Raw genomic sequence first — 13,153 nt, 5'->3', positions numbered from 1 at the left:
GTTATTTTCGTGAACTCGAGTGTGTACGTGAATGCAAATGATTAAAATAATACTGCAGGATGATTTTTATTATTATTATTTTTTAAAGCACAATGTGCTTGGTCAGAAAACAAAGGATCATAAATTTTAAGGAAGGTGACTGAATGAACGTTTTGTGCGAAAATAAATTTTGAAATAAGTTTCGATGTTTATTGAACATGAACAGAAAGAAAATACCAAGAAAGTTTTTTTTCAGATTGAAAATAATAGTTTCTAGAGCAGAGAAAAAATAAAATGATTCATAGCAAGGAAAAAAAAGCAAAGGAGTGTGGTTTTTTACCAACTAATCCGCCAATATGGATGTGGTATTTTGGTTCTGAAAATTGTTATAGTATTTTTAAAATTTGCTAGATCTGTTTTGATGCCACTTGATTTCTCACTGTTGTTTGATATTTTTTTGAAAGAAGGTGATTTTATCTGTTATTTCATTGTATAGTGTGTTCGTTAAGAATCCTCGTATTTTATGCGCTGCTGTAATTTACGTGGTCCCACGTCGCTTTAGTTTTGTCTTTGACAGTGTTTTTCCTGAAAATTTAAGGATTGTAAAACCAGGGTTTTCATTTAGTATATTGTAGTATTATTTGTGGAGGAAAAAAAATATATATAATTTGAATAAATTTAGCAGTATGTAGTTACGGCTCTGGTTTCTTGATGGCAGTGAACGTGATCAAGAAAACGTGTTCAGGTAAAGTTATGTGCTTGAACTTGGTGGCAAGGTTAAAACTATATAACTCAGGCAAATTATCAGTATATTATTAATTGAAACATTTTAGAAATAAATTAACACTAGTCATAGTGATGGTTTGGGTTTGGAAATGACTAAGGTTATTACATTAACAATTCATTACTAAAAAAAAGGTATCAGACTGAAAAGGGCGGGGGGGGGGGGGGGGGTTATTTTCCAGAGTTCAACTTCTTTCATGGAGGAAGAATGTCTATGGGGCCATGTAAAAATAAACTATAACAAAAGGGGGAAAATATTGCTTATTAATCTTTTCTTTTTTTTTAATAATTTTTTGGGATTAGTTACATTCTTTTAAATTTTAGGGCCTTGCTCCTTGTTTACTCCCCCCCCCCCCCCCCCCAACACTTTGGAAGGGGCGACCGCTTCTCCTTCCCCTCTGGATACGCCCGTGCACCTTAATGTTCATTTCGAAGAACCTTGGAATCAAAACTTGCCTATAATTGTTATTACCATCAATTGCACACTAAATTATTGAGCTGAAAATGGTTGTCAAAGAAAAAAACTCGGATAATAACTAGAGACGACAGACTACTTTTCACAACCTTGTTATTTGAATGAGAACTGATATTGTATGGAGAGTTTTTGAGTTGTACTAGTCGTTTTGGAAAAATTCTTCTCCGCACCTTATAAAATGCTGGTAGGTGAACATCTTATCTAGCAAAAAAAAAAAAAAAAACTGCAGTTTTTTTAATGACATTTTATTTGTGTTAAGTTTGTAAAAAAAAAATCAGCCTTGAACATTTTTAGTGATATTGGTGGATTTCTCAAACTGAGTGTTAATAAGTCCTGTTAAGAACAGTGTTTCTATTATGTTTTCCTACAATCTGCTAGTGCTTCGCAAACTACAGATATGTAAATTGGTCAAGAAGTGCATGTTTTCAATTTTCTTTAGTTATCTTTTTCTGGATAAAAAACATTTCAAAGCAGTGATGGTTGAAATCCACTTTTTTTTTTTTTTTCCATCAAATCCCAGTCTCGAATTTGATTCTTAAAAGAGTGTTGTAAATCCAGTTCTGTGCCACAACAATCATGGGTAAAATAACTAGAGACAAGGTTTTATGGTTTCATTTTTAGTCCAATCATGTTTTAAAACAGAGGATTTTGGTGTTATTGTTTTTATTTATATAAAAGCTGTTTTGTAATACTTACTATACCAGAATAGTGGTACAATTTACAATAGTGCTGCATTTTTACGATTAAATAATTTGTAATAAATTGGTCTAAAACAGATATATACTGAACAATAAAAATAAATTAGCGAGCATTTCTAGTTAAAAAGTTATTTGATAAAATATGTACAATAAAACAAATTAAAATAATTTTCTGACCCATGCAATTTAGTGCAACTTTTTTTCGGGAAATAATGACACTCCTTGAATTTCAAACATTAAAAGATTACTTGTTAAGGTTTGCTTAAATGCTACTTAATTATCTTGCATTTCTTGGTGCTATTTAGTGTATTAACTTCCATTTCGGTGGCTGAATTTTGACATGCTTTTCGGTGTTATTTAGGTTTTATCGCAATTCACCATATAATCTTGTCCCTAAAATAACGTATGAGCAAAAATGCAGAAATTTATGTTTTGAAAAAAAATATCTTTTATAATTTTTTTATTTATAAAATAAAAGAAATTACGTGTTTGTGATATAAACAATTGCTTTTTGTGTCAAACATGTTCCTTGCAGTGCTAAACAAACATTCCCAGACCATTGTGGCTGGTTGCAGGTAAAAGTATTTCTTTGTTAGCTACTGTTGAAATAAAAACATTTCTTTGATAGCTTCTGTACAGAACACTAGCAACAGGTCTAGTGTTTGAATTTCCTTTCATCGAATAGTTTTCCTCCAACTATCAAGTCTTTTGAGTACTAAAGATTTTGATGTTATTTGAGTTTAAGAATTTGATTTGTTTATCCCTATTTAAAATTGATAATTTCATTCTGTACAGAAAATCTATATTAAATGTTTTTTTTTTACACTAAAGAATGTAATACAAAATATTACATGTAATAATTTTACTTTAAAAATTCTTTGATGACTTTAGCAATAGAATTGCACTCCTTTTTTATGGAACTTGTATGTATTATGTTATTTTATTTGTGTGTGTGAGAGTTGTTTCCATGCATTTATAATAAGTTTGACATTACAGTTTGAATGTGTTTGGTGCTGTGCTTTTTTTTTTTTGTCAATTTCAGTTCAGAGTATTAATCTTATGAATTTCATATTAATGTTTGTTATTTGTACTATCAATAGTAAATCTAATTCTAATATTTTTTTTATTGTTTTGGTTCATGTATGTACTTTAGTAGAGTGTTACGTTTAAAATTTAATGGGAGCAGTATATATAAAGCTGTCTGTAAAACTGAACGAATTTATCAAATGAGTTGACAGAATTTATTGTCTTAATGCATTAAAAACAAAAGCAAAGTTTCTTGGCCAAAACTTAATATATTAAAGATAAAAGAGTTGTTCTTAAAAATTTGGCTCTTAAAAACTTCCATACACAAATGTATAATAGCATATATTTATTTTGAAACAATGTGAGTTGTGTTTGTATTATTTTCATTTTATACAAAAAATTTTGTGAAGTGCTTCTTGCTTTAAAATTAAACTCTTAGTTTCTTAGATGTCAGTACAAAGTGGTGTGTGTTTTATGAAAACAGTAATACAAATCACTTGTCTTTTTTTATGTTTTGTTTATAATCATGGAAAAATTATTATTAAAGGAGTTCAAATAAATAAAATATAAGTTTTGGCAGAAAACTGTTTCTGTATCTGGTAAGCCCTTTAAGAAATACTTGTCCAGATATGTACTTGGTATTTTCTTGTTACAGATACAATCACAGTTCATTTCTAATGTTCGTTTATTTAATAGATTTTAATTGTATCATTGTAATTTGCATAATATAACTTGTCCAATGTGTAATAGTTTTTAAATTTGTGTACACTAAAAGATCTAATGAATGCAATAAATTTATCCAATTTAAGAATTTATAGTGTGTAGCTATTGGATGATAGTTGCATTTAACATAACTTTAAATACAAGTAAATTAAAAAAAAAACTACAAATTAGTTTATTACAGATATTTTGGGCTGACAGATGTATCGTGAACTTCCTTTGAGTAAAAAAAATTAAAATAAAATAAAATATTTTACAGCACCCATTCTAACTATTTCAGTCTCAGTACAGAAATCACTCGATGAAAGTGTGAGTTTTAGCATGGCGGGAGATGTACGTCATCCCTTGCTGTTTAACTTTGGTTGTCACTGGATCCTTTCTGCCGAGTTCACTCCAGATAATTTAAGTCCCGCGTTAGTGCTTCAATGATTGCTCTTTTGGATACATGTGTTATTAATTTATGACTCTCATATTTATGTGAAACCAAAAGCTAAGAAGTTTTTGTACGAAAGAACCATATTTTTCCAGCGAAGTACATAATAACGTATTATCATAGACATGTAATAAAACACTGGCAGTATTGTAAAAACACACATTAAAGTTTTTCACACCCCTACTGGTCTGCTAACTTGGCCAGTAAACGGGAACAAGGCCTTTGCTCTCTGGCTGGAGTGGCAAATATCTAAATAATTTATAAATGACTTTACTAAGTACTCCCAACACCTGAGAATGATGCATAAAGGAACATATTCACACAGGCAAAGCAAAGTTAGAGACAATGAAATTGGGCTTGTGACGTTATCATAAATAAACATTACTTTTATTACATTATTAACATATTACAAGTAACTCCAAAAATCATTAACAAGAAGCAAGGTGGTAACCTGATTATATTTCCCTCACAGAAAATATTTAAAACAATTTACTCTTAAAATGTACGCTGAAAATATTACATTAAAATTGATAGTAAAACTAAAAGTTAGTCAACTAAATTCCTTTAACCTTTCCAACTAAAATATGGGCAACCAAAATATATAATTATTAAAACATTTTTAAATCACTTAAAATTACTAAAATCACATTTCTGTAAAAAAAATATTGTTCTTATGTAGATTGATAATCGTACCATCAAGTACAAAAATAAATTTAAGTAATATATAATGTACATTACAAAATACAGTCGGTTTCATGTATTTTTATTTAATAAAATAATTCAAAATTTCATCCAATCACAGAAAATAGTTTGTGGCCTGGTCACTTGTTAATTAAATCAGTTCAAAAAGTTAAATAAAATAGTGTATATAAACAAGTAGACTTAAATATTTTGACTTTAGGTATAAACTTACAAGTTACATTATGTTCTACCTTCTATATATTACAGATATGATTTTGCTGAATATTTTATTTTCTGTGTTATAAATGAAGTAAATTATGATAGATTAAAAAAAATTATTTTTATAAAATATTACCATACTGGATTTATTGTTTTTTAGCAATTAATTTTCTTTAGTGATCTGTTGGAACATCTAACAAACGCTACTTATACTGTTGATTTATTACCAGATATTAGCAAGCAACATTGCAGCAAATTATTACCTATACAAAATAGGTAGATCACTGTTTCTTAAACATTTTTACTATGAGATGGCTATAATATACACATTTTACAGACAAATTCTCCCTATAACTTTGTGGATGGATGTAATGTACCTTGACTCTGCATATTTAATTTCACAATAACACCTTTTTAATTCTGTGTGGTAACTTTATATATATATATATATATATATATATATAATATGTATAAACACACTTTTGAAATTGTCATAGGCTGTCATAGTGTTTTGAATTTTGCATTGAATGAATTTGGTTATTTATAAAGTATAGTTTATGAATAAACGAGCTAAGTCTGCTATGAGTAGGTGTATTTATGTGTATGTTTTCAAACTGAAAAAAAAAAGCTTGATTCATGTGCTTTCAGCACAATCTCAAAGAAGTAAAGTTCCTACATTGTTGTAGCAGTTTGCCTTCAAAAAACAGAAAACGTAGTGGTTTACATTGATAGTTCTACAGAAAGGCTCAAGTCCCTCTACAGTGTCATATTTTCTGTTAAGTTACTTTACAGAAATTTTACTGTATTGTAATCAAAGATAAGCTCATAACAGAAATGTTCCATTAATAATGAAATACTAAGTCTTGCAGTGTAAAAAACTAAAAAGTCAAAAGAGCTCTGTAAAGGAGGTATTTTTTGCTGGTGATCTGGGTTCCAGCCCCATCTATATGAACAGCTCTTCAGGCAAAACTTCTTGTAAATAAAGGAAAAGTTTTATGAATCATAAAAACTGCAGACTTCACATACATAATATACAGGTTACCAATAATTTTTTTTATAATGTAGGTAAACTTTAATATCATTCAATTTTATACTGTACAAATGTGTGTTACCGCCACATGTTTTCAGTTATAATAACAGTTTAATTTATTAATCTATTTTGTTTTATGTCAAAAATCATTATCTTGTAACTTTGTAGATTTAGTTTTCTTACAAGCAAAGATAAGCACATACTTGTGACAGCTTCCTGTAAATTAGTACTTGAAAACAATGTGTTGGGTCCAAAATAAAAAAATATATCTATATTTAAATTATAAAAGGATTGCCAATTCACTTTGTAGATAATTGTAGTCAAGAGGTATGTTAAAATGGAAATTGTTTCTCATAGAAACATTTCTCTCGTAGAACATTTGGAAATTACATGCAGAAATTAATTTTTTAGAAACTTAATGTGAAAAAGTAATAAATTGACAAACAGTAAAGTTAAAAGGTACCCTTTTTAGGCCCTGATATGTCTACTAGTGTTGGGTAAATTCTGATTGCAGAGTCAACTGAGTACATCAATTCTGATGGAATTAAATGATTCATAATCCATTGATTTTGGATGCAAAAGTTGGTTTATCCTTCCCCTGTTGCATAAAATTGCAAGTTTTATTATTATTATAACTTTTTTTTTAAATGCTTAATAAGTGTATTTAGAGTCATTTCCTTGATAAATTTGGCTAAGATTTGTGTTCAGTTAATTTGGTTCTTCTTGAATAGTTAATTTTGCTGTTCAAATGTTTTTCTCAGATTAAACCAGACATTTTTCTGATTAATTTGTGTATGGTTTGATTCAGTCTGGGTATTATATATTTGAATAGGGATTTTATTTGACTTCAGGTATTTTGTTTATTTAATAAGGCTTTGCTTAGTTCCTGTCACACTGTCCCAATGTGCTTCCTTTTTGTCAGCCATGTAGGTTTTTAAAGAATTCATGTATTTCAAGGTCTAGACTGTTGGTTACAAGTGCAGTTGAAGCCCTGTCCTAGGGATGTAACTGAAACCCGTATTATGTACACATAATGCTTTCCCGGAGCGAGAATCAGTTGAAATGTTAAAAAAATAGGTGAAAACTGTCAGCACCAGGTTGTTTTGAAATAAATGTAACTATGCAACTGGCTTCCTGAAAATGGCTTTTGTCACTGCAATAAAATTTTATGGAAACAATTAGTTAATAAAATACATATTGTGTAAATTGCAGAGTCCTGAATGATGTTTGAACACTGGTCAGACATTATTAAATTATAGCAAATAATCTGCCAGTGACGTATCATGCATCGGCTACTAGTGTAATCGCAATACGTATGCAATTACGTGTTACATACCGGCAATCTCTTGTTACGGTACGGACAACCATAGTAGTTCTACCATTGTAACGTGTGTCAAACTGCAACCTTTAACGTAACATGAAATACTGCTAAAAAAAAAAAACAAAAAAAACTACAAATTAGTTAAGAATAGATGATATTACCATTTTTGGTCTTATAAATTTTCCTGTAAATGTAATATAAGATTTACATAATACCTCACACACAAAAACAATATATATTATTAGATATAGAATTTATTGTAAACAAATGCATGTGTAGAGAGCTAAGAAAAATATTGTTCTAGTTTTATTAAATAATTTTTCATTAGAATTTTTGTTTGTCACAATTCATGTTTTATATTGGGCATCAGTATATAAAACACTTCATGAAAGTATGTAGGTATTGTGCACCTAAATATAGTTTGGCATGAATTATATATTTTTACCACCTACTGCCACTGATGATTTTTGACGTTTGTGTGCATAAAACTCTTCAAGTTCTGTTAGTTTAGTGGCTGAACGCAGAATCACATGTAGCCCTTGATTGTCTTATTTTGAAATTCAAGTCCAGTTTGTGCAACAATTGAATTTTTACACTTTTTCAGTTTGTCACATGTTGACACCTAAAAAAAAACATTTTAACAGGTTTTATGGGTAAGCTAAAACCATATCTTTCTTATTATTTTTTTCCTATTCTCTACCATTTTTGAAGTCAAAGGAAGTTAATGACGTTTTGTTACACGTTAAAATGATTGAATCACTTTCTGAGAAATATCTGTAAATGTTTGTGCCATTTTAACTCACACCACAAGATAACAGTTTGTGTAAGAATGAATGGGAATTGTATGTATGTGTGTGTGTGTGTGTGTGTGTGTGTGTGTGTCCTTTCAAGAAAATTAATTGGCTCCAAGAATAAAACTATAAAGACAAAATTAATGTAGCTGTTTTTTCTGTAGCAGTTTTTGTTTCTTGTATTGTAAAATCAAGACTGTACAAAATTGTATAAATAAAGTGGCTTACACGTGTCCTTCCTGGGTTTCTCTCTCTCTGATCTGCGAGATGCTGCAAGAATACTCCCTAAGAACGTATTGCAAAGCTAATCAAAAAGTTAATCAAAATTTCGTACTATTATGGTTAAAATTTCATGTGAGCTTTTCGGGAAGGCGAAATCGCGTCTCGGCTAATGGTTGTTGTTCTGGCCGTGTTCTTGCAGAATCAGACAGTGAAAGTGCCCCCACCACCACCCCCGTAAAGACGCCCGCGGCGGCGCGCCGACTGGTCGTGAAGACCCTGGACGAGATCCGTCTGGAGAGGGTCCAGGCAGAGCAGGCCGCGCTCCTCAGCTACGCCGTGGAGGAGGAGGTTAAGGAGGGGGCGGGGGCCCCCGACCTGCGCGCCTGGCTGCGGGGACACGCGCGGCGGGCCCGGGCGCCCCCCGAGGAGCCGGGCGACGCTGCCGTCGTCGTCAAGACGCTGGAGCAGATCCGCGCGGAGAGGGCGGCGCGCAAGCGCTCTCACTCTCGCTCGCCCGACGAGACGTCGCCCCGCCGGAGGCCCCGCCGCATCAAGCTGCAGAGGGACCCCGAGCGCTGGACGGGGCCTCCCGCCGCGGGGGTGAACGGGAACTGTGCCGTGGCGAACGGCTCCGGCGCGGGGAAGCTGCGCGACAGTCTGGAGACGGAGGAAGAGCTCTTGAGTGACGGCCACGCAGACGTCGTGAACATCGGGGCGGACGAGGACATACTCCGGGACATTGACGACCTGCTCATGGACTGAGCGCGACCTCTGCCGTCCGGAGTTCCACCACAAAAGTGACCTGCGACTTTGTTACTGTTTTTTCATCTTTCGATACTTAAAAATTTTACAGAGTCGATTTTCCAGCATAATTTGATGTACTATGAGGGTTGTGTGATATTGTACTTTTTTGTTTTGTTTTTAGGATTTTCATAAATTGATCAAATTAGTTTTTCAATTTTTTTGAAATTTTTAGTTGATAATTTTTATTAGTTATGATTTAACTATAACTACAGTAGGCCCTGCTATAACATCTGATTTTTGTTCCTTAAAACTATAACTTGGTAAGAAACTACATTATTGAAGTGCAGTTTGTTATAAGTGTTATTAAATCCATGTACCAGATTCACGTATATAAAGAAAAAAAAGCCAGCAATTTAGGTAAAATAGCAAGCCACTTTTTTTATATGAAAAAATTTTGTTAGCATATTTTCTCCAAAGATAAATGTTAAATAAAACCTTCCATGTGAATTTCTTTATGCCATTAAAAGTTATTTATATTTTACGGTTAAAGAAAAAATAATTATCTCTGGAGTATTTTTTCATTCATTGTCCAGAGTGTAACATCACAAAAAATTGGTCAGTAAAACACATAATGGTATAAAAGTGTGTGTGTGTGTGTAATTGTTTTAATTTTTTTATTTTATGACATGGTGAGATTCATATCTATTTTTTGTTAATTTTTTAAAAAAAATTAATGATAATTTTTAACAAATTAGTTAAAAATGTAATTCAGGTTTAAAATAGTCTTTATAAAGTGCAGTATAACTGCAAAACATCTTTTTTTTTACCATTTAAAAAATTGTTACAGACTGTGTTGTTTCATGCTTAACATGTCTTGAAGACTTCCAGGGTTCTGACTCACCTTATACATTTGTACGTAACAGTTTTGTCTCGCTCACACGCACATAATATTAGATTGTGTTTACGTGTATGTCACTTAAAATTTATCATAACTTTGGTTAATCCACAAACACAACTTGTCCACCATCTTTGCCATAGACGGAAAGGTTGTTAATAAGATGAAAACTAAACAGGTTGCACTTTCTTGCATTTTGCTGAAACGCGTGTGTGAAGTAAACCACAGCAGTAGTACTACAGGTACTAGGCTTTCCCTAAATGTTACACGTGAACAATGTGGCGATTTTCATTCTCTATGCGTACTAGTTTTTGTGTCCATGCTTCGTGATATTTCCATGCCTTTGTGATGTGGCCAAGTGACATGCATACCGAGATGACTTCAAAATATAAGCTTAACACAGTAAACCCAATTGGTTTGGAAATTACTATAAATTAATCTTGTGACAATATTTGCTAACATATTGCAATTTTTTTTTTTTTTTTGTAAAATAAGCATTAGAATTTTTTTTGTAGTTCTAATTTTAATCTAGTAAAGCTGCAACAAATTGTTTTTTGAACAAAACTGAAATAGTGTTTTTTGAAGAAATTTGTAATCTATATATGAACATTGAGTTTTCTAAATATGAAGTTTCAAATAATTTGCATTAAAATCCTAATCCACGGTAATAGATGCTAATTTATTAAATCATTTATGTTAATTTTTGGGGGGAAATGTGCTAATTTTTCCAGCCCCTGCTCATATCAGACTTAATGAAGCTTGACACTCATATATATGTCACATTTTTTTTTGTTGTGAATAACTTTCAGAAATATTTTCCTAAAAATTTGAAATAATGTAGATTTTACATCTGCAGAAAATGTATGAAAAACTTTCTGTGGTAAATTACATATCATTTATACATTTTCATAAATTTTTTTTTTTTAATTTTATTTTAAATTCATTTCAAAATGACTTCAATTTTGTAAATGATAAGTCATGAAGTTTTAAACTTACTCTAATAATAGTGGAATTTGCATTAGTAAATTTTTTTGGCTACTTAACAAAGTTAGGCTTACCTCATTAGCATTACTATAAAGGAGATATATAGTCACCATTCTGAATTCATTAATTTTTCTTTGCAATAACTTTTTACTTTCCAAAGTAAAAAAAAAAAACACCTTTGCTTAGGTAAAGGGAACACATTAAAAACATTTTATGAGGTGGAAGAGCTACTTGTTATTAAGATTAGTTACAGTTCTTTTAAATGAAATTTATTCATTGCAGCCAACTGCTATAAGTTTCAGACATTCCATTAGCAATTTCTTATATATGTGCCACAAAATTTTTATCAAATAACTAAGATTGTGTCTTATCAGTTTATATCTCATCTCCTCACGTCCCCTTGCCGAAAGAACATTGCAGTAGACAATGACATAGCAGGACATACTGTACGTTGTGTTGACTTATGTTGCAGACTTGGTACAGATCATTAATTGTATATATTTACAGTATTTATGAAATAGAATATTCACTGTGTAAGTCAAGAAATTTGTTATTATTTATTATGTCATCAGTTGAAATATAATTTTTTTAAATGTTAAGTGTTTAATTCTTCACCACCATCTAATGCTATTCGTGCAGTGTTTTTCTACTTAAAATCACATTAACGGACAAACATTGTATCATATTGAATTATAAATTCCTCAAACTGGCAGTTGGCCATGTTAATATCTATATATATTTTTAAAAAAATTTTATGTCTTGTCAACAAAGTTATTAGATACAGAGATATACAAGTAGAGGAAAACCGAGAAGGAACCTTTCCAACATTTGCCTTGTTTGAAAAACATGGAAAGCCAAATTCAGGGTGAACATACCAGGATTCAAATCCGGGTCCTCTGACCACTGTTTCTCCGTTCCACTACCTCGCTCGGTAGTAAAGAGTTCTCCGCGGTAAAAAAAAAGGAGAGGGTCCAATTGGTTAGCAGACACAAATAAACTGAAGGTACATATGTAAATGCAGGAGTCGTAACAAAACAAATGAAACGCAGTAGGGTAGGATTATATGCCGCTTGATAAGTCAGAATTATCAAGTTTTTTAACTTTATATTGCTCTTTACGTCTGTTTATTTAGGCTTTGGAAGAGTTAGGTTCATTTAAGCCACTGCTGTACAAGATGATACATTCTGTTTCATTACTGAAGCTACGTATTTAATTGAAGTAATTTTGGTTTATAACTACAGTATAGAATTGCAAAAAATTTACTTCACACGTGGAGTATTGACTCGCAAGTAGTGTTGCGAAATCCAACCAACGTGCTTCCTGCCTGTATTGAGGCCACGTTAAAAGGTGCCCAGTTGGACGTGGTTTGATGTAAACAGATTGTGCTCTGTATTGCCTAGGAAGAAAATAATATCCAATGTTCAGAGCAAAATGCATTGATTAACAAATTTAAAACACAGGACATGTTCCTTGCGGTAGTTAAAACCATCATTGGTGGTACATAACATAATTTAACTGACAACCTTAACATTTGGCCAAATTGTATGTGCTTATTTGTGGTTGCAATTTGCCATTATATGGCGAAGACCATGCTCTGGTTTCAAAGTGTTCACTGTAACCCATCGCCTTATTCCGGTTCAGGTGTCCTGTTTGACTACATCCTTAAGTCACATTTGTGTTTGGGACAGTGCAACAGTCTCTGCAGAAAACTCATATTTACTTTCAGTTAATTTATCAGTGTGGATTTCTTAACTTGCATCGATAATCAGTACTTACCTTGTTCCAAAACAAGTAACGTAAGGAAATTTTGTGATCAGATAACACGTGTATATATGTAACAATGTTTTGTTTAAATTATAAAATATTTAAGTTATATTTTGTCAACATTGCTCCAAACTTAGAAACTTTTTAAAGAGGTGAAATATATTTAGTATTTATATTTGTTGTGTTTAATTATGAGTATCAGTTTTAAAGTTAAAATTATCACCAACCAAACGCTTTAGATTTCCGGCGACATCTTGTGAATTTTGATGATTATCAGCAATTTATAAGTAAAATAATTAGTTGCAACAAATATTTTACAATGTAACAAAAATATGCTGATTGTGATCAAATGTTGCTGAAGTGTATAAATAGTCACCTTTAATTGCTA

General features: G+C 31.6%; 1 protein-coding gene across 1 annotated transcript in view; it reads left to right on the top strand.

Moving 5' to 3' along the window:
• LOC134536744 (zinc finger CCCH domain-containing protein 11A-like) overlaps window positions 1-12,914 on the top strand; it is a 38,739-nt gene extending 25,825 nt beyond the window's left edge. The window contains exon 5 of the mRNA XM_063376650.1: window positions 8,578-12,914. Coding sequence (XP_063232720.1) covers window positions 8,578-9,140 — 563 coding nt within the window. The 3' untranslated portion in view covers window positions 9,141-12,914. The remainder of the gene's footprint in view (window positions 1-8,577) is intronic.
• Window positions 12,915-13,153: the final 239 nt, after the last annotated feature.

This window comes from Bacillus rossius, chromosome 11, assembly GCF_032445375.1.
Source record: "Bacillus rossius redtenbacheri isolate Brsri chromosome 11, Brsri_v3, whole genome shotgun sequence".
NCBI classification, from domain to species: Eukaryota; Metazoa; Arthropoda; class Insecta; order Phasmatodea; family Bacillidae; genus Bacillus; species Bacillus rossius.
This window is presented reverse-complemented; position numbering and strand designations above follow the sequence as displayed.